Source organism: Stegodyphus dumicola, chromosome X2 (genome assembly GCF_044657685.1).
Source record: "Stegodyphus dumicola isolate Sdum_Otavi_A_Nest chromosome X2, ASM4465768v1".
NCBI lineage: Eukaryota > Metazoa > Arthropoda > Arachnida > Araneae > Eresidae > Stegodyphus > Stegodyphus dumicola.
The window spans coordinates 57,617,791-57,645,267 of record NC_140781.1 but is presented as its reverse complement, the minus strand read 5'-3'; the positions used below and the strand labels follow the sequence as shown (position 1 = coordinate 57,645,267).

At 36.0% G+C, this 27,477-nt stretch overlaps 1 protein-coding gene across 1 annotated transcript; it reads left to right on the top strand.

Annotated features, from left to right (window-relative positions):
• The first annotated feature begins 7,033 nt into the window (after positions 1–7,033).
• Positions 7,034–27,099, top strand: LOC118179316 (transmembrane emp24 domain-containing protein 1-like). Its single transcript, XM_035348503.2, has 4 exons — positions 7,034–7,356; positions 17,364–17,485; positions 17,749–17,932; positions 26,723–27,099. Exons 1-4 carry the CDS (start codon positions 7,192–7,194, stop codon positions 26,957–26,959), a joined length of 708 nt encoding a protein of 235 aa, XP_035204394.1. The 5' UTR covers positions 7,034–7,191; the 3' UTR covers positions 26,960–27,099.
• The last annotated feature ends 378 nt before the right edge of the window (positions 27,100–27,477 follow it).

Here is a 27,477-nt window from a genome sequence, read left to right as displayed (position 1 = left end):
ACTGTAAAGGTGGCAATGCTCACAGCATGTACAATAAATTCCCGAGAAACTGTAATAACCGAACTGGGTAAGGATCCTGAGTTTGGAAGCATTTATGAGTATTTAAAGGATCCTGAAAATTTTAGCCACCAAGATATTGTGGCGATAAGAAATAGGGCGGCCCATTACGAACTAATAGATGGTCTATTATTCTATACAAAAACTACGAATTCCAACAACGAATTTCGACCTGTTATCCCAGCTAGTCTTAGATTAAATATCCTGCAGGAGTTGCATGACAGCCCTTTAGCTTCTCATGCTGGTATTCGAAAAACTATACAACGCGTAGGCGAGGCAGTCTATTTTCCTGAACTGCAAAAGTTAACAAGGGCGTATGTCCAGTCCTGCCCAACATGTCAAGCAGTTATTTATATTAATTTCCGCCCGGCCGGGTTACTAAATAGTATTAAATCCGAATTTCCAAATGAAATAATTGGCATCGATTTATTGGGCCCTTTCCCAAAAGTCAGTTAAATAAAAGTCGCTATCTCCTTGTTATGGTTGATCATTTTAGTAAATGGACCGAAATTGTTCCCTTAAAACGAGCCTCCGCGAAATTAGTTACCGATTCTATTTTAAATAAATATATTTTAAAATACGGGGCGCCCCTAAAAGTTATATCGGATAATGGTCCTCAATTTGTAAGTAATGTATTTGAAGACATGTGCCAAAAACTGGGCATACGTCATTTAAAAATGGTCCCGTATCGGCCGCAATCAAATATAGCGGAAAGGGTCAATAGAAATATAGTGAAAATTATCCGTAGTTATGTTAAAAATTTTCATAAAAGCTGGGATAACTATGTCAATGAATTTGCTTTCGCCCTTAGGACCGCAAAACATGATACAACGGGCAAAACTCCTGCTGAGTTATTTTTAGGCAGAAAGATTATAACGCCGTTAGATAAATTATTTTATGTGCAACAAAGAGCCCCAGAATTTAAAATGGGTGATATAGAAAAATTAATTAAAGTAGCAAAAAAGAATACTGAAGTAGCACAGAGAAAACAGAAGCTGTATTATGATATGAAACGACGGAGAGTAACTTATAAAGTAGGGGATGAAGTGTTAAAAATTAAGCATTCATTTTCTTCAGCACCAGAAGATAAAACTGCCAAATTTTTTCCACGATTTGAAGGACCATATGTCATAGCAAAAATGACTCACGCTGTAGTGGTGTTAAAAGCCAGGAATGGCGAAATAGGCTCCGCAAACATTGATCAAATAAAACCCTACTATGATCGTAACAAAATGCAAATTTTCAAAGATCTTTTGCAGGATCCGGCACGGCAGACACGGCAGGCACAAGCTCCAGAGGTGGAACAACGTCAAGCACAAGGACAAGCCATTAGGAGGCAGGAGCAATTGAAAAGAAAGTTTCCCCGTTGGAAAATTGAAGGTAACAAGAAAAAGAAGCCGTTCCACCGTCTAGAAAAGAGAGCTCACGAACACCCCCAGAATGAAGAAGGGAGAAGTACGACGAATGTAAAGAAAGCCAGGAGAAATAACGGCAAATATAACCCGACTACCAAACGGAAGATCAACTCATCGGACAGGACTCTCCGCAGCAAATGTCGCCGAACTTCGGAAGGGCCACCAGCGGCGGAGGAAAAGTTACAAGGAAAATTTGAACGGCCAGCAACGAGGTCCAAGCAGGAACGAGAAAGAAGTGTCCCGGTTCCGCCAAGACCAGCTGCCATCAAACGGCCAAGACCACAGGCAGAGGCGAAAAAGAAGGTATTCAAGGGTGACCGAACTGGAGGAAACAGAAAGCTTCTAGAGGAAGGCCCTGAAGGGCGAGCCCGCAGAAGAAGGAGGATAAGTCAAACCAGAATCTGCGCTACCTTCCAGGACTGAGCAGAGAAAAGAATGTCCGAATATCACAAAGATAAGTAAAACTTTATGTTACTTTACAATCTTAAGTTAATCTTTCATTCTTACTGCAAGTGGCAGATTTCAACAAGTTTTACCTCATGTGAGGTCTACCTTTATCGCCAAGAAGGCGAGAAATGAGTTGTTACCGATTTTGGTATTATGTTTTTCAATTACTCGCGCGTAAAACCAAAGTTGATGTATAATAGGAATGTGTAAATACTTAAATATTGTAAAAGTTATTGTATAAATTTTATTTAAAACATTCTGGCAGGAAAGAAGTTTTAGTCTGAAAGACTTTTTGAAATGTAGTATTTCAATGTAGAAGAATTGGCACTTGCTTTGAAAAGAATAGAAGTTAACAATGTACTACTAATGTATGTTTTAAAATGCGTAAAATTAACGGCATGTTAATATGTTCTTATATACAATGTGAACTGTTATTTTAAATGTTAAGAAATACTATGATATGGTAAAAGTGAAAGTAATGCAAAAAAATTTTAAAACTTATTCGTGTGACTGAAAAAAGACCAAATTATAGTGAATATGTGTTAAAGGTTGAATGAATGTAGTTAGGCTCTCTGACGCTACACTTCAGAGTTAGTCACTTTCAGAATAGTACCTCAGGGTTAGAGTTGAAGATAGGGTGTGTTACGAGGTCTGGTTATGTTGAATTTTAACACGTTAGTGTTTTGATTGTAGGAGGCAGTGTTGAACACGTATACATAAACACATTCGTGTTTGGTGTTCTTTTACAACACATGGCAGAGAGCACGGGGAGAGATAATTAAAATAGTCATGAATGAAATAAGAATGTTAAGAGAAATATAAATATTCATGTGACTTGCCATTTAATTGTGTAACATTTCATTAAACTAGCTCTGGAAGGAACCAGATTTCAATTAAAAGCTCCTGTTTAGATGCAGTACAGATGAAAAGTAATTGTCCATGGAGCTGATAATGTAAAAACAATTTTTTTTTTTTTAAATTTCTAGTTTCTAGTGAGAAATGTTTGTACAAGATTGGCCTCGCGCTAGATTCTAGAGCTAAAAGTTTTCAACAAGGTCGTTTTAGACCTCAGTTTCAAACTAATTAACTCTGGCGGGAAGTATGTAAGGATCTTAAGTTTTACTAACGTTTATTTTATTTTAAATCTTTACTATCACTTCTTATTTTCTACTTCCGGCCAGAATTAAAAGCTTTAACTTATTTATGCAAATTTGTCTGGCGAACGCCAAGTACTTAAGTTGTGGCTTTTTGCCAAGCAAGAGAGAGGAAGGAGTTAGTAGAAGCAGGCCGCTTGCCTTAGCAGTTTTACTCGGTTGCTGGTTGCCTTCCAGGCCAGAGGTTTAATCCTCTTAATAATTTTAAACGTATTGTAGTGTTAACAGTTCTCTGTACTACATACGGCTTCCTGTTAATATACGGCCAATCTTCCACGTAGGCCCTTGTTTGTTACTCCAAAGTTAAGTTAGAGTTTAGTTAATATTTTTATATTCTTACGTTCAGACCACAAGTGGTTGGGCTCTGTATTCCGAAGTAGGGAAATCATTGTAAAGAGTGAAAAATAAAGGGTTTCGTATACCCTTCCTGTGTATCTTGTCTACTTCCCACAGTTATTGAACATAGCTTTAGTAAGCTCCCTGTTCCGAGTCAGGTCCTTTCATGTTTCCAAAGAAAGTAAGACGGAACATTGAACCTGATAATAAGAGCGAGTAAATTTTTCTTTCCGAAAAATATTAGAAGTTGTGGCTCTCCAACACTATTTACTTTCCCAAGGTAACAACAACAACAAACTCTTATAACCGCTAATGGTACTGAAACCAACTGCGGTGTTTTGTAACGATTGCTGCCAAGTGTATGGGTTTGAATCCACACTTTTAGACTCTCCGTTATCTCACTCCGTGTTAGGCAGGAGGAAACAGGTGCTAAGTACCAAGGTGGGCGAAAGCCAATAGGCTAAAATGAGGCAGAGCACGTCAGCTGAGAAAAGAAGCCTCAAAGAAAACCCAAACGGCTAAAAGAGGAGGGGAAGCCTTTCGGCTAAAAAGGGAAAACGCAAAAGCTAAAAACTGGTCTAAGAAAGGGGAATAGACGAAATGAAGTAAAGCCTAACGACAAAAGGGCGCTTAGAGGGAAGGCCAAACGGCGAAAGGGAAAGAGAAAGCTTTGCAAACTTAAAACCAAAAAGGGGAGAAGACATTACGGCTAAAACAAGAAGTGAGGGACGGCCAGTGAGATTACAATGCTAGTGGAATAAAAAAAAAAAAAAAAAAAAAAAACTTTTTTGGTGTTTACATAAATGAACAACTAATTAAAGCAGAGTAAAATTCAAATAAACATATAAACAGATACACAAACAAAATAGTAAATAATAATCATAAGAAATAAAATAATAATAATAATAATAAATGATAATGATAATAAATAATAATAACAAAATAATAAATAATAATGCTAATAAATAATAATAATAACAAAATAATAAATAATAATGATAGTAAGTAATAATAATCACAAAATAATAAAAAAATTCAAATAAACTTATAAACAGATATACAAGTAACACCATAGTGACTAAATAATTGAACATTACATTGACGTGAAGGGAAGAAAATATAACAATCAGAATGACATAAACATTGTAGGGTAATAGTCAGATACATACTGAATTATATAGAGTGTATCACAAAGTTGATCTTTCTATGTATATGTATGTATGTTAAGCTTTCTTTGAGCCACAAGGTTAAAAAGTAGATTCTTTTTCGTTTGGTTTATTTAATTATAGCAAAGCATGAGAGAACCATCTGCCTAAGGATTGAGATGCTCTCGTGGAGGTCTTACTAAAAAAATTGGCTCGTGTCCAGGAGTGTGTTTCACATGGAGACTGTGAACCATGAAAATGCCAGTGCAGCCAGGCCGTTCGCCTGGAATCGAACCCAGATCGAACTACCTGTGTTCAGGTACTTTACTTTGGTGGGCTTATTTCAAAGAAAAATCACATTTCCGTCATCAATTCATTTCGATAATGGTAAATTTTTCCTCAACATCAGAAATATATCTCTTACTTTACTTGTTTTAATAGATGGAGTACGAGATAGAATGTCACAGTTTAAAAACTGTTTATTGATACGATTTGACTATCTGACTACTGCAAAGCATGCTAGGGCTATATGTCCAATACTAACTTAAACAAGAATTTACGAGATTTCTGATTACGAGAGATAAAAATAATTACAAAGACATTATAAAGTTTGACTTGCTTTGGTAGCATAAATTAAGTACAAACTCCTAACAGACTGGAAGTGAATTATCGCTACGTATGATGTTTACGACGGAGACTTGAGAAGGTTTAAACAAACCGTTTTATTAAATCAGAACTTTTGAACATGAATCCAAGACTCGTGCTTACAAATCAGCCAACCACTTGTGGCGAGGTAACTTAATCAGTAAAATTCAAATTTCAGATTAAAACTAAGTCTAGTAGCCAAGAGCTATACAAAGGATTTTGCGCGAAGTTGGCTCAAAACTTCTTACTGGCGTAGCAATTTGAATACCAACTCAGATAAGATCGTATTGTTCGGCTTTATCTAACCTAGTAAAATGGCCTCGATAAGTAGAACACGCTTTGAATTAAATTCCGGAAACTTTCCTTTGAATACTATCTCATTTCACCTCAATTACATTTTAGTAGGGAAACGGAAATCAGAAGTGATAGTAAAGATCCAGAACATAAAATAACTTGTAACTGAAAGATAATAATAATAACCCTACGACACTGAATAGTCAATAGGTAATGTTGGGTACGACACTGAATAGTCAATAGGTAATATTTCTTCCTGTGGAATGTTGTTTTGCGTGTGTTGTCCTATTACGAAAAAGCTAAAAGTTGTTTTGCATATTTACACAGCCTTTATTATGGTTGTCTAATTCGGTATCCTTTTTCAATTATTTATTTACTTGAATTTTTAATTTATATATTTATTTAATTTTTTTAAACTTATAGGCAGCTAATGTAGTACTATTTTACAGCTCATAAGATGAACCCTGCAGCCAAGCATAAAACCGCTGGACACTGGAAGTACCATCTGGGCTCTAATTCTTGCGAATAGGCTGGTTGCATGAGATTTTTCATGGATTTCTCCGAGTGTAACTTAAGTACGAAAATTAATTAAAAAAAAAAAAAAAAAAACCCACCTCTACGAAATCTTCCTTTTTTTTAGGTAGATAGCCAGATAGCCATTGCATGTTTGCCGTGATCTAAATAACCTTAATCCATTGCAGCAAGTTTTAGCAAAAGCTAAACAAAATGCTTTATTTTCAAAGGTATTTATTGTGTAATTAAAGAAAGCATTTTTATTAAATGAAGAGGCTCTGAAAATGAAAGATATTCTCATTCCTTCATATACATATTCCTTCTTACATTTAAACATATTTCTTTGGCTTTTAAAGTTTTTGCCACAGGAGGCTTTAATGATTTTATATTTTAAAAGAGCAGTTCTCTCTTTTTTTATTTCTTACCTTTCAGTATAGTAGAATTCGTTTTCGTAGCGAAGTTTCATTTAAGTTCATACCCAAGTTTCATGCAAGATTCAAATAAAAAAAAAAATTAACGAAAATCATTGATATGCTATGCTATTCGTATGCATTAAATTATATATTTGTGGCAAAATAGTCGCTAAAATGTCCAAGCAAATTAGGGGCATGACTATCACGTCTTTCAATTAAGTTGAAAGTCTAAGAATAAGTTGAATAGTCTAAGAGTAATTTAAAATTTTCGTGAAAGGAAAACAATGCCGAGGATTTCACGGGGTGAAATGAGTAAAATCGATTGTTAAAATAATTTTCTATGACCTTTCTCTTTAATAATGTTTCGTTTCAACTCAGCATAATAATGGAAGCAGAAGTGCTTAATTAGTAAATTAGTATGCTGAAGGGGGTTTTGTGCTTCGAAATTTTCCAAGAATTATGTATATTTTTCGATTAATCAACATTTTTCGAGACAATATGTTTACTGTATCTAGCGCAGGTTGGTACAGTGGGTACTGTGAGTCGTATTGACTTCTCGTCAAGTCAACTTCTCACATTTTATGCCACAAATTCGATTGCTATTCTTCGGTTACCATGGCAAAATGTGGTTTATTTTAATGCTTTGCTAAATGATACATGCTGTTTTATTTTTTGACATTTCACTATTTTCGTATTTTCTTAAATGGGAAAATGATTGCCTTCAGTGGAACAGAATTTATATTTTCACAGATAGTATAGATAACTCGTAATCATGTTAAATTTGTGGACTTTGATTTTTTACACGTTTCTGCCTGTTACTGGATCATTCAATTTTGAATTCCCTAACATCGAACTTACAATAATGGTAAAACCCCGCGAACAGGAATGTTTTTACCAATATGCTTTGCCAAAGCAGATCTTGCGCTTTGAATACAGGGTGAGTTAGTTTTCTCTTCTCTAAAATATGTAATGTCTCCGAGTACGTAATTTACACTAGTACCTTCTGTTGGTTTAATCACATTTGTTTAATTTCTTAGCTAGCGTTCTATACATAATAACCTGGTAACATCCTTTGTCTTCCTTTTTTAAGGAGTTTCTTGTAAGATATTTTGTTACATAAACTTTTCAATTTACTTCATCCACTCTACATTTTCTTACATAATTGAAATTTTAAAAAAATTCCTTGTAAGATTGTTTGTTGTGAGTAACTATATTGATGTTGTCCTACCATATAAAATATTACTTGCACGTCTATAGCAAGTTCATTTTGCACATCAAGTTCATTCTGATTTTACGAGTCAATATTTATGAGCTGTTACAAATGAAGATCGCAGAAATTTATTGGTTTAACCAAATCAAATAGTTTTTGAGTTCATAGTCTCTGAGTTATACTGTCACCTCTTTGAATTTAAAAGAACATGAAAAATATCCATTTCCTTACGAAAACCAAGGAAATTTTGTTAATTCGTGCACTAGTTGCTTCAAAGGGCTTGAGCAAATAATGTCTCGGATGACTGGTTTTAGAACTAGAGTTCTAGTGCAAGAAACTAAGTAAATAAGGTAAGCTTCCACTCTATGTTAATTTTGATCACATGACACCTTTACAAAAAATACATGAAATTTGTATTATTTACTTACTTAGTCTAAACCGTTATAGCATAAATTTTATACGTGGCTGAAATAAAACTATTGAACATGATAAATACTGCTATACGTGGCCTTTACGAAAGAAAACTCCAATTAATAAAAGTTATTTAAAAAGAAAATTCTTTATCTCACTAAGCAGCTTTTGCAGTAGAGGGAAATTGTTTTGTAATATTCAAAATGGTCCTTAAAAAGTATACTCAGTGTTATATGACTTGTACAACTTTCGCTCTCCCCCCCCCAAAAAAAAAATTAGCTCAAGTTTTCCTTTTAAGGGTGGTACAGATATAAAATTTAATGAAATGTAAAATTTCGGATATTAGCATTTCTACAAGGGATGATTTAAAATCAGTGCTTCTAAATTAATTCTAATATAAAAGTTAACTTTTAAAAACTGCATTCAGAAATTTGTTGTTGTCGTTCCTAATGCTCACTCGTCTAGTCAGCCCAAGCCTACAAAATTCCTCGTGGCAAGGAGTGCAAGTTTACGCCTGTCGTTGGCAACAGCCTTGAGCAAATTACAGGTGACAGGGCGATTTAGCTTTGTTCCGCCCCCAATTTTGATAGAGGAGAGACAGGTCCGAGAGTCTCCCACCCTTCTTCCCCTACCACCAACCTCTCGAGAGGACTTTTGACTCGCCGCATATTTAGAGTGCCCCATCCCGCACGAACACTATACATTTACAAACATGCATTCTTTCTCCGGGATTCGAACCCGGGCCCTTTGCAGGCAGTCAGCCCTGCTAACCACTATACCTGTTGGGTGGCATTCAAAAATGTAACATAACAATGTGTGTAGCAATATTTGTATACGGTCCCACAAAATTTAAATGACATGTTGGGTAATTTTACGTTAAGAGAATAGGCACTTTTCATTTTGACAGATTCGTTTACTGAAACCCATATCTTCTTTGACGCACTTTTCTAGCAGACTCATATAGAAATTAACGTTCCATATGTTTCTACTAAATGATCACTTGACCATAATAGACTGGATTCTCCGCGTAAAGGAGTACTATATTAAATTGAAGAACGATGGTGAATAAGTTTCTTTGTATAAAAATCAATTCAAAATATCAAATATAAAATTCGTTGTTATTTATTGTATCTTAATTTTATTTAAAATATAAAATCATAAAAATAACTTTAAAAAAAATCGTCAGAAAGATTATTCACCATCAGAAAAATAGCCGTTTACGCACATTTGGTGTGACATCGCTTTCATTACTTGAGATACCACAGCCTGTGTAATATTTCTTTTCACACTTTTGTGTTTGCTGGATTTAAACAAAATAAACAAATTCGATTTTCGATCACTGTGACTGTTTCATTTATTTATTTTTTCTTGTGAGTTCCTTGTATAACTCTTGGCATTTGAGTTATGCAAGCGGGCAAATCATGTTTAAATTGTAAAGCACGTTCTACATTGTGATGTTGTGTTATAAAATGATGAAATTATTAGTCAGCTGCAGGCCTTCAAAGATTGAATTCTCTGTTACTGGCCCTCCTTCATAATCGTCACTACTTTACTTGAAGCTGGCGTGATCATCTTAAACAGTTTCGAGTATGAACTCTGGTAGTTCCGACCTGGGTTCGAATCCAGGGGAACGGGCAGACTGCTTAGGAGTTTTTATGGTTTTGCCCATGTGTAACGTGTATATGAGCCAGTTTCTCTTAGAAAGTCCTCCACAAACGCATTCTTTCCCTTAGATAGATTCCGCAAATTGGTTGGCTGCATGTGCGTTTTCGTGGTTTCTCCCGTGTGTAACGTGTATACGAGCCAGTTCTCTTCGAAAGTCCTCCGCGAAGGCATCGTTTCCCTAGACAGATAGCGCTTTGTCATAATCAAATAACCATATAATGCCATAAACACGCCATCTTAGGCAGACAGCCGTTGTGTGTTTTGCCATAATAAACTAAACCAAACCAAAACAAACAGCTCTGAGTGCAGAACCACTACACCACGGAGGCACGCTAGGAAAGCGGAAGAAATGCCTTATAAAGTCAAGTTCAACTGACTTCGCCAGAGAGAGAGACAGAATTCCTGAGTAGCGCGTGTTTGCCTTTGGGCTACGTCTCTCTAAGATGTTATTACGCTCGACCGTATTACGTGCCTTTTAATAGTTCGCTGACTAATTTAACATTACACGCCAACTAGATTAGAATTTTATTAGTTTCAGCTAAATCTTATTTAGTCATTAGTTAGTTCTTATATCATACACTTTGAGTTTAACCCAAGTGGAGGCTTTGCTGTACGCCCTGAGAAAAGGGCTGACTGTTAATCTTATTTTAAGTGAAATAAAGGGTAATTAACCCTTTTTGAGTTTAAGTTTCCGTTCTTGGACTTAAGCGATTATTCGTTCAGCAGTTCACTAGGTTTCTCGATACTTAGTTTAACAAAATAAAAGTGAGGAACTCTATATATCTTTCGAATTAAAAATTGTATTTCATATTAGTGTAACTCATTTACTCTCAATATAGGACTTAACGTGTTTCTGCTTTACTATCTGGTGTTTATCTTTTATTTTGTGGAAAATCACAACTTTTTTGGATGTGTGTGTATTTATAAGACTGGTTTTCAAAGTGTAGCTGTATTGCTTATAATCCTATGAGATTTACAGGGATTAACATTTTTACTTCCTTGTACGAAGTAAAAAGGAAGTATTGTAATCGCGAAACGTTTCAGGCATCATATTTCAACGCAAATATCCAATTATACCGCTATCGAATGCAAATTAATGATGTTTTTGCGTGACATCTGTACATAAGGACAGAATAAAGGACTCTTCCCCCCCAAAAGAAATTATAAAACTGATTTAAAAGGAATTCTGAAGAGAATTTACTTACGTGTGTACGTATCTCGCATAACTCAAAAACGAGTAGCCTCGGAACGTTGAAATTTTGTATATAGGACTGCTATAACATGTAGATATACACCTCGTATTTTGGTTGCAATCGGCCGCACCAAAAGTATTTAAATATATATATATATATATATATTGCTTTAAAAAATGGTTGAATTATGTTGTTCTTATCTTCCGATTAAGGTTTTTATGCCTTTAGTAAATCTGTTTGCAATATTTGTAGAATTATCAACAATTTAAAAGTTGTTTAAGTGCGGCTAAGCCTAATTATTGTTCCATGGCGCTCATGTTTGTTTACATTTGAAACTGGGCAGAATAATGATTTGATGCCCATCTAGAGAAACTAAGCTTCGTACCAACAAAGATAAAGCCTTCTTTTATTATTGCGAATTAAATCATGCTTAATCCATTCTGGAATTTATTCGAGGAAATAAGTAATTTTTAATATAAATATTCTGAGTTTTTATGTATTTTAGCCTTGTAGAGAAGCGAGTACTGAATTAATTGAATGCGAAATACTGAATCGTCTGTGAAAAAAAACTGTTTCTTTCTTTCTTTCTTTCTTTTTTTTTTTTTTGGTTTGTTTAATTTCTTTTATAAATCGTTTTAGATTTATTATAATATTTGAGTAGAACATGTGGCAACGATTGGATAATTCTTCAGATAATATAAATTTTGTGCATTCTGAGTTATAAAATGAATGAAATGTAACGCTGTTAAGGAAACTTAGCGTAGCGCCAGTGTCACTATGGTAAACAAATATAGTGAATTTTAAAGAGGGAATTTATTCTATTGTGATTTATGCGCTAACGACGTAGATTTAATGCAATCTAATAAGTTTAAACGAAATGCAAGAAAATATGCCTATAATTTAATATTCCGTACAAGGAAGTCGTGGTGTGCACATCAAATTTTTTTGTTTTCAGATTAACAAGGCCTAACATAAATATTTAACTTACAACTGCAAACTGTTCTCAGTTTTGTTTTGCTTTTTGGATAATTTTGTAACACCTGCTGTAGGTACAAGTAACTTAGCTAACTCAGTTTCGATACAAATACACTGGTTATCATAAATTAAGGAAAAATCACAAAAAACGCGATTACTGAAAAAGTTACATGTAGAATTTTATGAAACTTACCCACAATATACAACACATAATAAGGCATCAAATAACATAAAAAGAAATTACCAGACAATTATGCTAGTATAGAAATTAGAACATGTATAAAATGAACAAATCGAAGATGTCAGTTTGCTATAGTAAAAGTACCTTTTATATGGAGTATAATCACCTCTAGAAGTAATACAGCACATTCAGCGATGTGTGATGCTTTCAATTATGTGGTCTATCAGTTCCATTGGAAGCGAGAGCCATTGCTCTTGCAAAGCAGTGGCAAGGGTCTAAGGGGGCGGATTGAGAGCAGCTAGACGTCTAAAGCATCCTAAACGTGCTCGATAAGATTCAAGTCCAGGGATCTAGCTGGCCACTCCATGCGCATAATTGTTTCCTGTTGAAGATAATTATATACGATGCGAGCCCTGTGTGGTCTTGCATTGTCGTCCTGTAACAGAAAAGCATCTCCTATTGCCCCGGCATATCAGCGCACATAAGCATCAAGGATGTCATCTCTATAAACATGAGCATTCACGGTTCCCCTAGGAAAAACATGGAGGTCTGTGCGTCCACCCAAAGAGATGCCACCTCAAACACAGACACTGCCTCTTCCGTATGCGTCTCTTTCACGGATGTTTGACGGATGATAACGGGTTCCAGGTTCTCTCCATATCAAATAACGCCTACCATCGCGTTTTAGACTAAACCTGGACTCATCCGTCAAGAGAATAGCCCTCCATTGCTCAGGCGTCCTGTGGACATGTTGTCGTGCCCACTGCAAACGGTTCCTGCTATGGCGTGACTTGAGCAACACGCAAATGGTTGTTTGCCTCGCATACAGACCACCTTCGTGAACCCTTCTACGCACAGTTGACGTTGACAGCAAGGGAGGATCTAAGAAGTGTCGGAGTAGCGGTTCTATTCCTGAGTGCACATAATGTCAAATATCGGTCATCGGCGCTCGTCGTAGCAGTTGGCCGTCCTTGGCTGAACCTCCTAGGGGCCGAACCTGTGATTTGAAATTGCCTCCAACGTCTATGAACCACAGAAGGACTCCCATTTAGCCATCTGGCCACTTCTGTTTGACTTTGTCCTGCCTCTAAAAGCACTTTAAATTAATTCTACTTCAACACTTGTGTGGGATTAAATTAAAATATACAATCATACAGTTACCAGTCAACTTGGATGTGGTTTACAACACAAAACTTCTTTTCACAATGATTATAAATTCAATAATTAAAATCTAACTTGACTAGAGATTGCAAACTTTGCTTAGACCGCGACAATAATTCAAACACGCCATTTACCAAAAAGGAATCTAAACTCGGTCTACAATATTCACATCAAGAACAGCATTCGAATCACCAAGACTACATACACCAAGACATGTACATAAAATTCTGGAATGAATGAGCCTCGTGGCGGAAAGAGGTAGAAAGTGGAGAATTAAATTAAATAAAATTTTGCTAGTTAAACTTAAATGTCGCAGTTTCATTGAAAATTTTAACTAAGAACTGCTTTCTGATTTCAGAACTGTAATGCATTTATTTCTTGTTATCTGACTCCAAATAAATGATTCGTGAGTAAGCAACTATTTATTTGTGATGAACAGCTTTTCCTTTCTTTATAAGCGTCGCCCACTTGCCGATGAAAACAAAGGCAACAGAATAAAGAATACTTCAGCACGTCATTAGATATCACAGTAGCTCCCTCAGCAGATAAAAGTCATAAACCAAAAGCAGTACCAAATTTTAAAGTTTGTGTGATGCGCGTTGCGCTGTGTCAGGCCGGCAGTGAATAATTACATAATTTCTGTTAAAAAAAAATCTTTTTTTTTTTTTTTTTTTAATGTCAGTAACAATGCTTTGTATTTGCGAGCTTTAAAGAATTTATTCTTTCTTTTACAGATTTTATGATTTTCAAATTTCTAGGCTTATCGTGGTTCACAAGCCTTATTTCATGTTCCCCCTTTTTTAATTGAGAATATAGAATAGTAATAATTTTTACAATGTATGTCTGTTTCTATTTAAAAAGTTGTTCAAAGGAATAAATTCGTCAGTTTTATATGTTCTGCTAAGTACTTTATTAATGAATGTGCTATATCTCTGAGATATTGTGTTTCTCAGAGTTTAAATTGCGTCGGAGCCCACCGGAGCCCTAAATTAGAAAGCTCCGACACTTCTTTTATGTAACTGAACAACAATTTCAGTAGAAATTTTGATCTCGAACATTTTATTTTTTGCAATGAAAATGTATTAAAAATCGCTTATTAAATTTTAGTTTATCTCTTTACATTTTATTTAATTAAAACTATTCAATTACTTTAATTAGTCTTTAATTATTTAAATAACTTATAATTAATTAATTTTTAATTAATTAATTAATAATATGAATTAAATAATTACTAATTAATTTGATAAATAACTATTTAATTTAAAAATTATTAATGATTTTAATAGTTATTTTATTTATTTATTTAATTTTGTTCCTCTTTGTTGACGGCCTTCCATCTTCTTTCATTCCGGCACTTCTAATTTTAGAAATTAAGCCCTGGTGTTTCTTTTTGTATTCCTCGCAGTTACTAATGAGTTTTGAAATTCTGTGACTTTTTATATACTTCGAAAATGAAAATAGTATTTTCATTGTTGCTTTCACTTCAAAGTACGTAAACGGCTAAATAGTTAAAAAACTTCTTTATGCCTCTGTCTTCAAATGAAACAAATTAGAATAATGTGTTTATTCAAAACTTTAAATTGTGAATTTAATATAATATATATCTAATGACAGAGGAAAAAATAGAAACGAAAACTAGTGCAAAAAACATCGTCGTAGAAAAGAAAGTAAAGAGAAAATATTGCCTTTCTCAAACACTATTGTACAAAATATCGGTAGAAATTAAAGAGGAGGTAAAAGTTTGCACTTTTAAATCGTCGTCATACAAATCATTGAAACAAAATCTAATTCATCTGCAAAATATCTCATGGCAATAAATTGCACACATGCATTTTCAGACTTCAAAATTACACTCATGGACAAAAAAAATTAGCGCACCAAGAAGAGTCGTCAAAATGAAACGAAATTTTACACACGTAATGACTACTTTGATATAAGCAAATGATAAGAAAATCAAAGAAAAATGATAATTTATTTCAGAGAAAAAGGCAAAAGAACGGAGGAGTTAATACTCCGTTGGACCCCCTCTAACGCGAATGCACGATGCGATACGATCGGGCATTGAGTCATACAAGTTCTGTATGATGTCTTGAGACATTCGTTTCATATTTGCTGTAACCTTGCCTCTAGTTCGTTCAAACTCGTGGGATGCCCAACTCGTCGTCCCAAATGATCCCATATATGCTCGATTGGAGACAAATCTGGGGATCCGGCAGGCCAAGGAAGGGTAGTAACAGTGCGGAGACAGTCTTGTGACACCCTTGCCGTATGAGGCCGAGCATTGTCTTGTTGAAAAATGGCTCCCGGGAGCCGTTGCATGAATGACAATACATGTGGTTGCAGGATTTCATGAACATGCCGCTGGCCTGTCATGGTGCCACGGAACAATAATAGGGGTGACGTGTATTGTAGGCAATGGCACCCCATACCATCACACCAGCTGTGGAAGCGGTGTGTCGTTGTACAGCAAAGGCAGGGTTGAAGCGTTCACCACGGGCTCTCCATACACGAACACGATTGTCATCAAATCCGAGATTGAATCTGGATTCGTCGCTAAAGACGACCTAGTTCCATTCCGCTGCAGTCCAGTTTCCTCGTGCTCGACACCACTCCAAACGGAGGCATCGATGGGTGGGCATCAAGGGCAGCACACGTAATGGGCGCCGCGATACCAACTGAGCGGCCTAATTGACGAGCTACTCGCCTAGCTGACCACCCTTCTTCCATCATCCCAACGATTCTCCCCCTCTCAAACTGCGACAACTACTCATATTGTCTTCGAACACGGCGTAATGGCATGTCTACCTCAGCTCTTCCTTTGTAAATGATTCAGCAAGCTTTGGTTACCTGTTTTATACTCCACAAAGTTCGACGTTCAACGCCCTCTACCGGCTATACGTAATGCGCAATCACGCTGCATTTCTAATCATTTGCATATTTCCGCGACATGTACCTTCATTGCAAGTTTCGTTACGATCCCGCAATTATTTCTTGCTGAGCTAATTTTTTTGTCCATGAGTGTATAAATATGTGTTCGCTGTTGCAATATGTAATGTTTTGTAAGCCAAAACTACAAGCGTGTTTTAATAAAAAGGATTCATTAAATAATGATTGTTAATAAGTTTATTTCTCCCGCCTTCTCAGCGTGTCTTAGTGGTGTAGTGGTCTGCATGCTGAGCGCGTATTCTAGAGGTCCGTGCTTCCATTCCCGGCGACGGCGTTGCTCATTTTTCATCTCTCCTGCTTCAAAAATTCCTAATGTCTCTACAAGTGGCGCCCGAACAGGAAAACACCAGTCGCCTTTTAAACGGGGGAGTATATAAGGTATTTCTCCTACCTTCTTAGCATGCCTTCGTAGTGTAGTGGTCTGTACGCTGAGCGCGTATTCCAGAGGTCCGAGGTTCGATTCCCGGGGAAAACGTTGCTCATTATTCATTTGTTCCTGTTTCAAAAATAACCTAATGTCTCTACAAGTGGCGCCCGAACTAAAAGTGTGGTGAATGATGATTCTCCAAGCCCAGGATTTGGCGTTTGGGTCCCCTAACACACCAGTCTTACTTTAAAAGGGGCAGAATATAAGGTATTTCTCCTGCCTTCTGAGCGTGCCTTCGTGGTGTAGTGGTCTGCATTGCTGGGCGCGTATTCCAGGAGTCCGTGGTTCGATTCCCGGCGACGGCGTTGCTCATTTTTCATTTCTTCTGCTTCAAAAATACCAAATGTCTCTGCAAGTTAATCACATAAGTTTAAAATTCTAGTAACTGCTACAGGTAGCTGAGATTTCTGTGCATTTTTCGAATGTTTTCCTGTCTTGATTTCTCTCTTAAACTATTCATTAATTAAAAACATCTGCAATTATATGGGTACAAGTATTTCTGATTTCTCGTGAAGCTTGCAAATTATTATGCATTGCAACAGTGAAGGCCCGCGATATTTTCAACGGACTCTGTTTTCATCATTGGCACAAAAGATTTTATTCTATAGGGTGGGGCAAATAAAAGTGGCTCAGAAAACAGAGGGACTCTCTGGGCTACTTTTATTTGCACCACCCTGTATTTCCTTCTCATTGATTGGTTTTCTTAAATTTTCCTTAATTGTATATATTTACATAGAAAGAATTATAGGAAATATGATTTTTGTTTCCGTTGCAGGTAATTGATGCTGATTATAGCAGATATGGCGTGGTTAGTGAACTCAAGATAAATTTCTATGTACGATCACCGGAAAAGAAAACTGTGCTGAAATATATAAAAAAGTCACATGGTATCGAAAAGTACGTGCACAATTTTATGTATCTTAGTTTGTATTGTATTTACTTAGATCGAAATGCATTTGTTAAATAAAGTATATAAAAGTGTTTTGATTACTTTTATATAATTAATTAAGAGAGTAAAAACATTGTCCAAGGTATTCAGAGTTACTTCGTAGAGATTATTAGAATTTTCGAAGCTTACGTTACATTCTTCAAAATTAATTAAAGTAATAATATCTGTATATCAATCAGAGTTTGAATTTTGGAATTATATTTATTTTTAGATATGTAGTAACCGAGGCCGGAGATTATGAAATTTGTTTTGACAATCATTTCTCCAAATTTTCGACAAAGATCGTGTATTTTGAAATCACGATTGATATTACAGCTGAAACTTATCGATGGATGGCGATAAATGAGTCACTGCTGGCTGATAAAAGAAATAATGGAACTATTACTCTTTTGAGGGTATGTGATTTTAATTAACCTTTTGAAAATTATGATATAAAGTGTTGAAATTGGAATGTCTTCTAAGTTATTTAAAGCGAAAATAATAATAAATTCAATAAAAGTAACGTGTAGCAGCATTATGGTAAGACACATACCAACTAGAGGTAATTCTCACAAGAGGATGAACCAGTTTAAATAACCTTTTAAAGCAACATTAATTTTGACGCAAATTTTATCTTATGTTATACGTTCGTAAATTTGGCAGGAATTTTAACTTAAATGTTTAAATACATTTCGTAAATTTTGACAAACTTTAACTTGAATATCTAAATAAGCTTTGAGTGTCCTTCTGTCTTCAATAGAAAACTAGGATTTCTAGCTCCACAGTTAAAGAATAAAAGGTATTACTATGTAGATTTTAGATGCGCATAAATTGTAAGTCTTATTTAAAGCACACTTTTATTACCTGTGTTTAGACCTTGACTTCAAGGCCACTATTAACTACTTAAAGTGTCACACGGAGTTATCATCTGCATCTGAAGCAAGACCTCACAAAACAGCTAAATAATAATTAATTTTTCTAATCTCTCAGCTTGCAGTTAAATCTAATGCATCACAAAATTTTAACGACACAAATCTGCCACAAGTTAATATCTACAATACGCAAAAATCAATATCGGATCGACGCGCTTAGACGCTTGGAATTTTACATCAGCAATTAACTATTAAACTTATTTACTTTTAGACTCTTTATTAAGGTCTTTATTGTGCTTGTAGAGATCTGTACTCTGGCGGACTCGGCTCTAAGTGAATGTTTGGTATGCAGCTAGCTATCAAGTTCCTATCCGCTTTCCATGCAGAGAGCTCGACAGCGAGGATTCGTCATAGCTTCTCCCTCTGTCCTATTCTTGGTAAAGAGAGGCCCTCTTCCCTGGGAAACAAATGATGGTTGCAGAAGTTGAAACTGGAACCTTTAAAATAGAACCCACATATATCACGTGGAACTCGCCAACTCCTGAGACAAGGAGCTAAAGCTCAAAGGATCCCCGCAGTTGCACTTACTAGCAGAAACAAGCCCACAGTTTTTATCCCTGAACGAGATATTGGAACTTTGGGTCTGAATGATGTCTCAGATATTAGAAATGTTAGCTCTTTTCTTTATGTTTCTACATTTGCAACCAGTTTATGGATAAAAATAGGGCTGTTTAAATTTGGAACGGCAATGTGGCCCATTAAAGCGCTGTCTTGTTTGCTGCAATTTGGCTGTATGGAGAACCCATACAGCGGGTCTTCTGACATACACCCCTATCTCTTTAAGCCTTAGAGCAACTGTAGACCGTGAAACTCGGGTTCCAATGGCAGCATGTAGCTTATGCGAAGGCTGTGAAGCTAAAGCAGTCTTGTCGTGTCATCCCACTGAAAGTGTCAAATAACGATGATCCTCATTCATCGTTGTGTATCTCAATCAACCTTTTCCAGGTCTTCTCTATATGAATACAGTGCTCTAAAACTGTTTCCAGAAATTACAGATGACACTGATTGTTACACTGAGCTGCGTAGCTGCGTGCGCTAGTGATTGGCCTATCTTTAATCTACGGCAATTCTCTATCTCATTCTGTCATCCATACCTTTGTGGCTACTCATTTTACATGGTACCTTACAAAATTTACCCAACTCTTGGAAGAAATACGGCGAAGGCCGTGAAAAAGTAGAAGCACAGAAATCACCGAAAACCCCTCATGCGCTTATATCCGCTTCCACAATCATAGCTCCGCGGACACGCACATGTACGCTTATATAATCGTCTGTGAATATTTGCATAATTCTTCGACGGTGTAATTAGTACCGTTGGTTCAATACTTTTCGTAAAAATGAACATGATTTCCAGATTCTCTTAATTTTGCACGCAAGTGTGTATTTGAGCAATTAATGATCTCCATGTGTTTTCTCCTGAATCTCCGAGTGGTGTACAGTAGGGAGGGCAACATCAATAAATTCTTAAAATCCGCGGACCACATGTCTGTCAAAAAATAGTGTAGTCAGAAAATTTACATGAAAAAGGGAGGTTTGGTTTGCAAGACTGCAATTGATTCCAAGCGCGGAGGTAGTGTTACACATTTGTATATGCAGGGTGTCCATTATTAAACTTGAAATTTGTGAGCAGTCTGTAGCAAAAACTATACAGCGGAATTGCATGAAAATTGGGTGATGGCAGAATGAAATGATGGAAATTTTATCAAGGGGGGGGGGAAACAATGAGTTTCAAAAACCACTCCTAGGTGACGTATCATAGCTTTATTGAGAACATATAAATAATCTAAAAAAGTTTACAAAACACGCTCGATATGATGTCCACCATTGTCTGCTACTACCTGAAAGTGTAAATTGGCATGTTCGACTGTTGGAAGCAGCATGAACTGAGGAATGTTACGCACATGGCGTTCTATGCTTTCTTTAAGGTCGGATAGAGATGGGATGGGATCACGGTAGACCATGGCCTTGAGGTATACGCAGATACAAAAGTCGCAAGGATTCAAGTATTCAAGTAGGGGGATCTAGGAAGCCAAACTGTAGGAAACTGACAGCAGATGATTCTGACATCACCGAAATGGCGACTGAGCACTTATTTCACACAATGGGCGATGTGTGGAGGAGCACCATCCTGCATAAAGACTGTGGTTGGATCACAGCGCCTTGCCTGAGGAGCCGAATAACGGATAGCTTTAATAATGAAGCGTCTCGTTGACCAGTGAAGGACCTGCGACGCCGGCTCTACGAAAAAAAACGGACCCACAATGAAGGTTGCAGTAAAGCCGCACCAAACCGTTACATGTAAAGAATGTAATGGAATTTTTAGGAATTGATGTGTGTTCGTAACAGCCCAAATACGACAATTTCGTATGTTAACCGCACCTTCCATATGAAAGTTGGCCTCGTCAGTCCACAAAATGTTCTATGGCCATGCATCCTGGAGCTAAAGCAAGAAACCGCAAAGCAAAAGTTTGTCGACTCTCCAGATCAGCTGGTAAGAGATGCTGCAGTAGCGACATTTTATATGGATAGTAGTGTAAGTCCTTTTTAAGAATCGTATGAACCGTGGACGAGGTTGGTCAACAGATGCTACAATACGCCGAACACTAGTGCCGCCGATGTTTTGCGATCTGTCTTCTTTCACTTGCGTCGCTACATCATCACCACTTGTGCAGCAACACACTTTCGTCCCCTTTCTGGCTGAATCAACAATATTCCCGTTTCTTCAAATTTCCTAACCATGTTTGTTAGTCATTGACTAGTGAGTGGACCTTTTCGTAATCGTTTCAAAGATCGAAATTTCCGCAAAGCTTCGGTAGCAGAGTCTTCGTTTTGGTAAAACAATTTCACCAGTAAAGCACGTTCCTAGAGAGTCCACGTCATCTTTCTTGACTTGAAAATGAGTATGACTGCGGTATCCGTATCCTTACAAGTATTGCCGATATAATCGCGCGAAGCACAACGTTTCCGGCTCACGAGAAAAGGCACAGAGGGTACATGGCGACTGAGCGAGTAGTAGAGTCTGAGCGGGGATATTAAAAGTCAGAGGCGAGAGAGAAAGGGGGCTGACCATGCATCACAGGCCAAAACAAGGATAAAAAGCGAACAAGTGGAAAAAGATCAGACGGAGCTGTGAGAAAGTGAAGCTGAGCTGCATGTATGTGTTGCACTAAGGAGGAACAAGGACAAGTCATGACAAATAAAACATAAGATACAAATTAATTCATCAAAATTACATGCACGTATATAAATATAACTGCTGTTCGCCTCTCGCATCTTTATAGGGTTCCTGTGCGCGCACAGGATTACTATGGTTACGACATTTGCATATGCCAATAATTTACATTGCATAACGCCATCTAGTGATGGATTTTGAAACTCGTTGCTTTTTATTCCTCGATAAAATTCCCATCGTTTCATTCTGCCATTATTCAATTTTCATGCAGTTCTGCTGCGTAGTTTTTGTTACAGACTGCTCTCAAATTTCAAGTTTTATTATGGACATCCTGTATATGCATTGGTTCCACAAAAGTCAAATCGAAATCGAATTAAAATCGATTGCAACATTTTTAACTATGAAAATAAAGTATAAAGATGATTATAATCCCTTCATATTACTTCAGACACCATATCTCCAACACGGACAACTGCATCTGCGGCCGAGAAGGAGCACCCGATCATTACATCTTCCACTGCCCACTGACAACCTTAACTCATATTAAGCATTCTACAACAATAACTGAGGCCTTCCAGCGCTACATTATCAGCATTACGCCAACAATTACACAAATCTGAAAAACCATCGACGCATTAACCTCCATGGGCCCAAATGTGTGCCAGCCATACTAAATCCTCGCCAGCTTCCCAGTAACAGCCCACCACACGATCTACATGAGCAACCAAAGAGCATCGATTTCAAACATTTTAGATTCCATGAAGCTCCATGCAGATGTCACAGGATGCAATGCCTGCACTCCACTGTCACATCTACTACAATTTATGTAAACTACAACTATGTGAACTGTGCTACTGTGCAAACTACGATCTGTATTTACCGAAAGCACGAACTGCGCAAACTGCGAAACTGCAGAGTGTGCAAATGTGCATCTTCCTGTACTACAATTGCCGCTATTTGCATCTCTACAACTGCAGCCAGCTGCACTCTCCTGTTTCCTCCGTCAAAATTCTTGCAACGATCTGTGAACAGCGAGTTTATAAGTGCACGTTCGTAAACAGAGACCTCAAGCAACTGTGAACTATGTGCAAATTATGAACAACACGCGCAAACAGCGAATTATTTACACATGTGCAAACTGTTTGCCTATGTGATACACATGTTTGCTATACACATGTGCAAACTGTTTGCCTATGTGAACTACGACACTGTGGACAACCTTATGTGCAAACGCTTGTGTAATATATGTCCTACGAACTCCTAGCACAGAACTCAACATATTGTGCACCACATGCCAGTTGAGGTCATTATCCTAGCAGCTTAGCTCAACACATGCCTTAATTATATTTTTTTGCATGTTTTAATTCTTGCTCTTGCATTTTTCCAGCCCTCTTTTTTTTAATTTTTTATTCTGCAACATTTTTGTTTCCTTGCCATTTCTGTTCAGTCAAAGTCTCTCCAAATCTGTAAAACAAAATACGAGCGTCCTTGTTTGGCATGTACAACCATTTTCATCTCTCAATAAACTCCTGACGCAGCCTCTTGGGGGCTCCAGGGAGTTGTTGCCGCTAGATAGGGGAGGACATAGGACATACGTCTGTTTACCTATGTTAGACACCAGACGTCCCCGTCCTCCGTAACCTGTAACCTATCAGTGTCCAGCGGTTTTATCCATTCACACTCTGTTCCCGGCAGCTTTGCATGACAACTCCAAAGTTTCGATTCAGTTGCTGGTTCAGTGCATGAAATAACGCTTTATATTTGAAGCGTTTACTCATCTAATTATATAAAGTATTCAAGTATCTGAAAGAAATACAAAATTAGAAAAGTGCTGAGAATCAAACTCAAGGTCATATTTTCTTTTGACAAGACCAAATACTGCAATTTTCTTCAAAAAGTTATTTTCTTTCAAAACGTTATATTCGCTTTCACTGTTGGTTATTTTTTTTTTTTTTTTTTTTTTTTTTTTGGTAGCTGAAGTCTTTCTTTGTATAATACCAAAAATTCATAAATTTTAATTTTTGGTGCTTAATAGTAAATCAATTGCCATAATCTTTAAATGAAAATATTTTTAGTTGCAGAAATCTAATTGTCATTATCGGCAGATAGGTTAGTGTTATAGTTATGTAACAAATGACTTAAGAATTGAAGTGCATTCTCGATTATCCGGGCTAATGCCGGGGAAGCAAGTCACAGATAATTGAAAAACGTGGAAAATCCAAACTATCAGTTTTCATGCATATTGCATACGTTTATTTCTTAAAAAATTAGTAATTTTACCTTGATTTCGAGATCATTTAAATATTTGGCGAATTTCATTGAGTATTTTTCGAAGTGCTATTCTGTCATTCTGTTCGAATCCCCTTTGGTCGATGAAGTCCAAACAGAGTGTCATCAGAAGTCATTGCTATCTCGAACCACTCGAGCAGTTTAGGCGCCAATTACGTATTTTATTCAGCGTGCATTGCCGATATGCCATGTTCAAATCTTTCGATTGATGTAAGTTTTTGTTTTCAATGTTAAAACAACATTCTTGCTCTTAAAACTTGTGGCGTGTTCTTTATTCATTTTTAGTTTTAAAAATTTAAATCAGTTTTTAAAAGAATAAAAAGAATATATACGGAATATATATATAGGAAGATAAGAACGAAACAAAAATATCCCGGTGATCAACCGAAACGATGCCTTCGATTATGCACATGCAGAATAAATTGTACTAAGTGATGAAACTAAACCTAAAGGGGCAATTCAGGGGGTTTTAGCACGTTCAGGTTTTTTCGTGTTTGCTTCTTATACACTCACGCGCATAGTACTGAGTTTGCGATCGTGGGAACCGCCACAATAATCAACAAACTGGATAATCCGCACCCGGATAATGGAGACAACAATGCCCTTTCTTAAAGGAGCTGATTATTTTAACTATTCTCTGGCATCAAATTCAAAGCACGATTAAAGCAAACTTAATTACAAAGAAACAAATTAAGAAATATTGCTAATCTACAGGTGCACCTGTAAGCAATGGAAGAGTTCAGTACACATTTAAACAAATTAAATTTAGGCGATTATGCGAAAAAAGTCCAGTCTTTCTTAATCCCTGAATGCCATGGTCTCCTTTAGCCAGTCATAAGAATTTTTTTTTTTTTTTTTTTTTTTTTGTGTGTTAGTGTGTGTGTGTGTGTCATTTAGTACATATTAGCTGATAATTTAATGAAATCTGCTTTCTTACGTTCTTTAAGGGCGTAAATATCATGAATTTAGGAAAATAGAGACTAAAACCAGTAATTATATAAATTTAGCTCTTCATGAGCAAATCCAAAAAGCCGTGCCATTCAGAGGAAACAACTAAAGTTTTCCTGTTTGAAGAGATATTATTATTATGCTGGAAAAATGATTATTAATGCACAAAAAAACTGTTTCAGTAACGCCGTTCAAAACACTGTAACTCATAAAAACTCAGTATTAAAAGATAGTAGTAACACGTTAATTGTGAAAAGTAAAACCACGCGAACTAGGTAGTCCTAATAAACGATAAATTATGAGCAATAAATATAATATCTGTTTATATTCCTATATAGTTAGTTTTTTAGTTTATTTTCTTAAAACCTTCTTTCCCTCTGATTACGCTCATTCACTTTGGAAATATGTAAAATAATTGCTGAATAAAAAGGAGTTAAGGAAGCGCGAGTAAGAAACTCAATGTTTTATTTGATGAGATTAATTATCGTATATCTGAGATTTTTCTTTTGCTGCTGACTAACACCGTAAATTTGTGAAGTAATCTTAAAATATCAAATGCTGTGCGGCATTTTCCAGAAAACTGCTTTTCTTGCTCATTTATCCATGTTCCTAAGTCATTTAAATTTAGATTGCTTCAATTAGAAGATAATTACTGTGTGAACCAAACAGTTGCGCATCTCCTGATATTTAATTAAATTCTTATACAATATTATGAAAAGAAATACGTGAAACTTGCATGCTGTCCATTGAAATGCTGGTCACAGTAAGTTCCGTTTACGTTCAGTATGTAAAACTTGAGTTAAGACTGAAAAAAAATTAAGCCAAAAGGGGCAATTCAGGGGGGGGCAATTTTTATGTTTTCAAAAGGGGCAATTTTTATAGTACATCCAAAAAATTTAAGCCAATTGTTTTATAGTACATCCAAAAAATTTAAGCCAATTGTTTTATAGTACATCCTTAAGTTTATTTAGACTTTAATTCAATGTATCAAACAGCAGAGCTGTAGCTAGGGTTTTCAGTGTCCGTAGACAATAGAAAATTTCGCCCCCCTTCCTGTTGGCCAAGAAAGGAAAACATTTCGTTCTAATAATTCTTAACATCAGTTTGACTCCCTCTGTATGCTGCAACCGAAGACAAATGTCCCCCATGCCCCCCCTCTAGCTAGGCCGTGGAGGTAAGAAAGGTAACTTCCTACCTCCTACCTTAGTTCTTACCTCCATGAGCTAGGCCACTGTCAAGCAGTAAGCTATTGAATGCTGATTAAGAGATAAGAGTAACGAATTAGAAAGCAGTTAATCTCTTGTAACCTTAAAAATTTATTCTGTGAGAAGAAAAGGCTGATGTGATTACGTCCATGCGCTTACATGAGTTTATATTATAATTATTTATACATGGAACATATTCCAGCTTGCATATTGCAATCGAAGTAAATTGCAGTTTCTTTAATTTTTATGGGCATACAACAATAACCTTTCTTTTCTGTTATTTTATAGGAACACAATAATAACCTTTCTTAGTCCGTATATGTTCTGTTTTATTTATAACAAAATCATTGCAAAATCTAAGTAAACCTGTATACATTTTCTGTTTTACTAGTAAAAGTGAAAACTTTGTACTATCTAAATACAGTGATAAGTGCAATAAATTTAATATCATTATTTGTTAGTTCAATTAATTTTATTTATTGCTATTCTTTCCGATGAATTAGTAATGAGATATAAGATTTTCTTTTGTAATTAATTTTCTTTTCACTTTTTTCCTTGTGTTTTCTCTTTAGTTAGGATGTAATACTAAAATTTCCTAATTGCTTTTCTCCCTACTGTATTTAACAAAAGATAAATAATTTATGTTTTTAATTTCCATAGAGAACTGCAAACAAGGTAAAAGATGATCTGGAAACTATAAAGCACTACCAAGATACATATCGTGCCGTAGAAGCGAGGGATGCCAGCATTCAAGAAAAAAATCTGACTAAAGTGAATGCATTGTCTTCACTTACAACTGCGTTCATAATGCTCTTTGGTTCAATTCATATATTTATTTTGAAATCGATGTTCAATCCATCTACTGTACTATACAAAGTGTTCAAGAAATTGTGCTAGAACAACTTGAATCAAATATATACATTTAGAGAATAATGCTTAAGCTGGAAAATATACTGAAGGTTATAATTAACATATATTTGGTTTATAAAGTAGCTCATGATTAAAAAATATATACATATAAAAGAGTCAGTTACAAATGCTTCCAAATGTACATTCTAAATTTCAAAATGAAAAATTTCACTCAATGAGCATGACATGCCATTCTTGACATGCTACAGTGACAGCAATAACTGCAGAATGAAAAGTTATCGTAGCACAGGATGTATTTTTCATTCGTGGAAAAGTGTGAAATATGTAAACCAGTTCTTTTCAACAGTGATAGTCTCATAAAATTTCCAAAGTGAATAGTCATAACTTAAAAGAGTTAATACGCTTGATCTATACTGTTTCGACAAGTAACTATAAGATCTAACGTATTTAGCAAGTATGAAATGATCACTAGTTTCTACTTGGCACTAGATAAAGTTTGTACGACTTCTCGCGCAGGGGTGAAGATGAACACAGCAGGGGAAGGG

Bases quoted from the DNA above. Each gene is read 5' to 3' on its own strand.
- LOC118179316 (XM_035348503.2), top strand. From the start codon at position 7,192: ATGTTAAATTTGTGGACTTTGATTTTTTACACGTTTCTGCCTGTTACT. The intron at 17,486-17,748 runs GTACGTGCACAA...ATTTATTTTTAG, and splicing joins AAGTCACATGGTATCGAAAA to ATATGTAGTAACCGAGGCCG. The intron at 17,933-26,722 runs GTATGTGATTTT...TAATTTCCATAG, and splicing joins GAACTATTACTCTTTTGAGG to AGAACTGCAAACAAGGTAAA.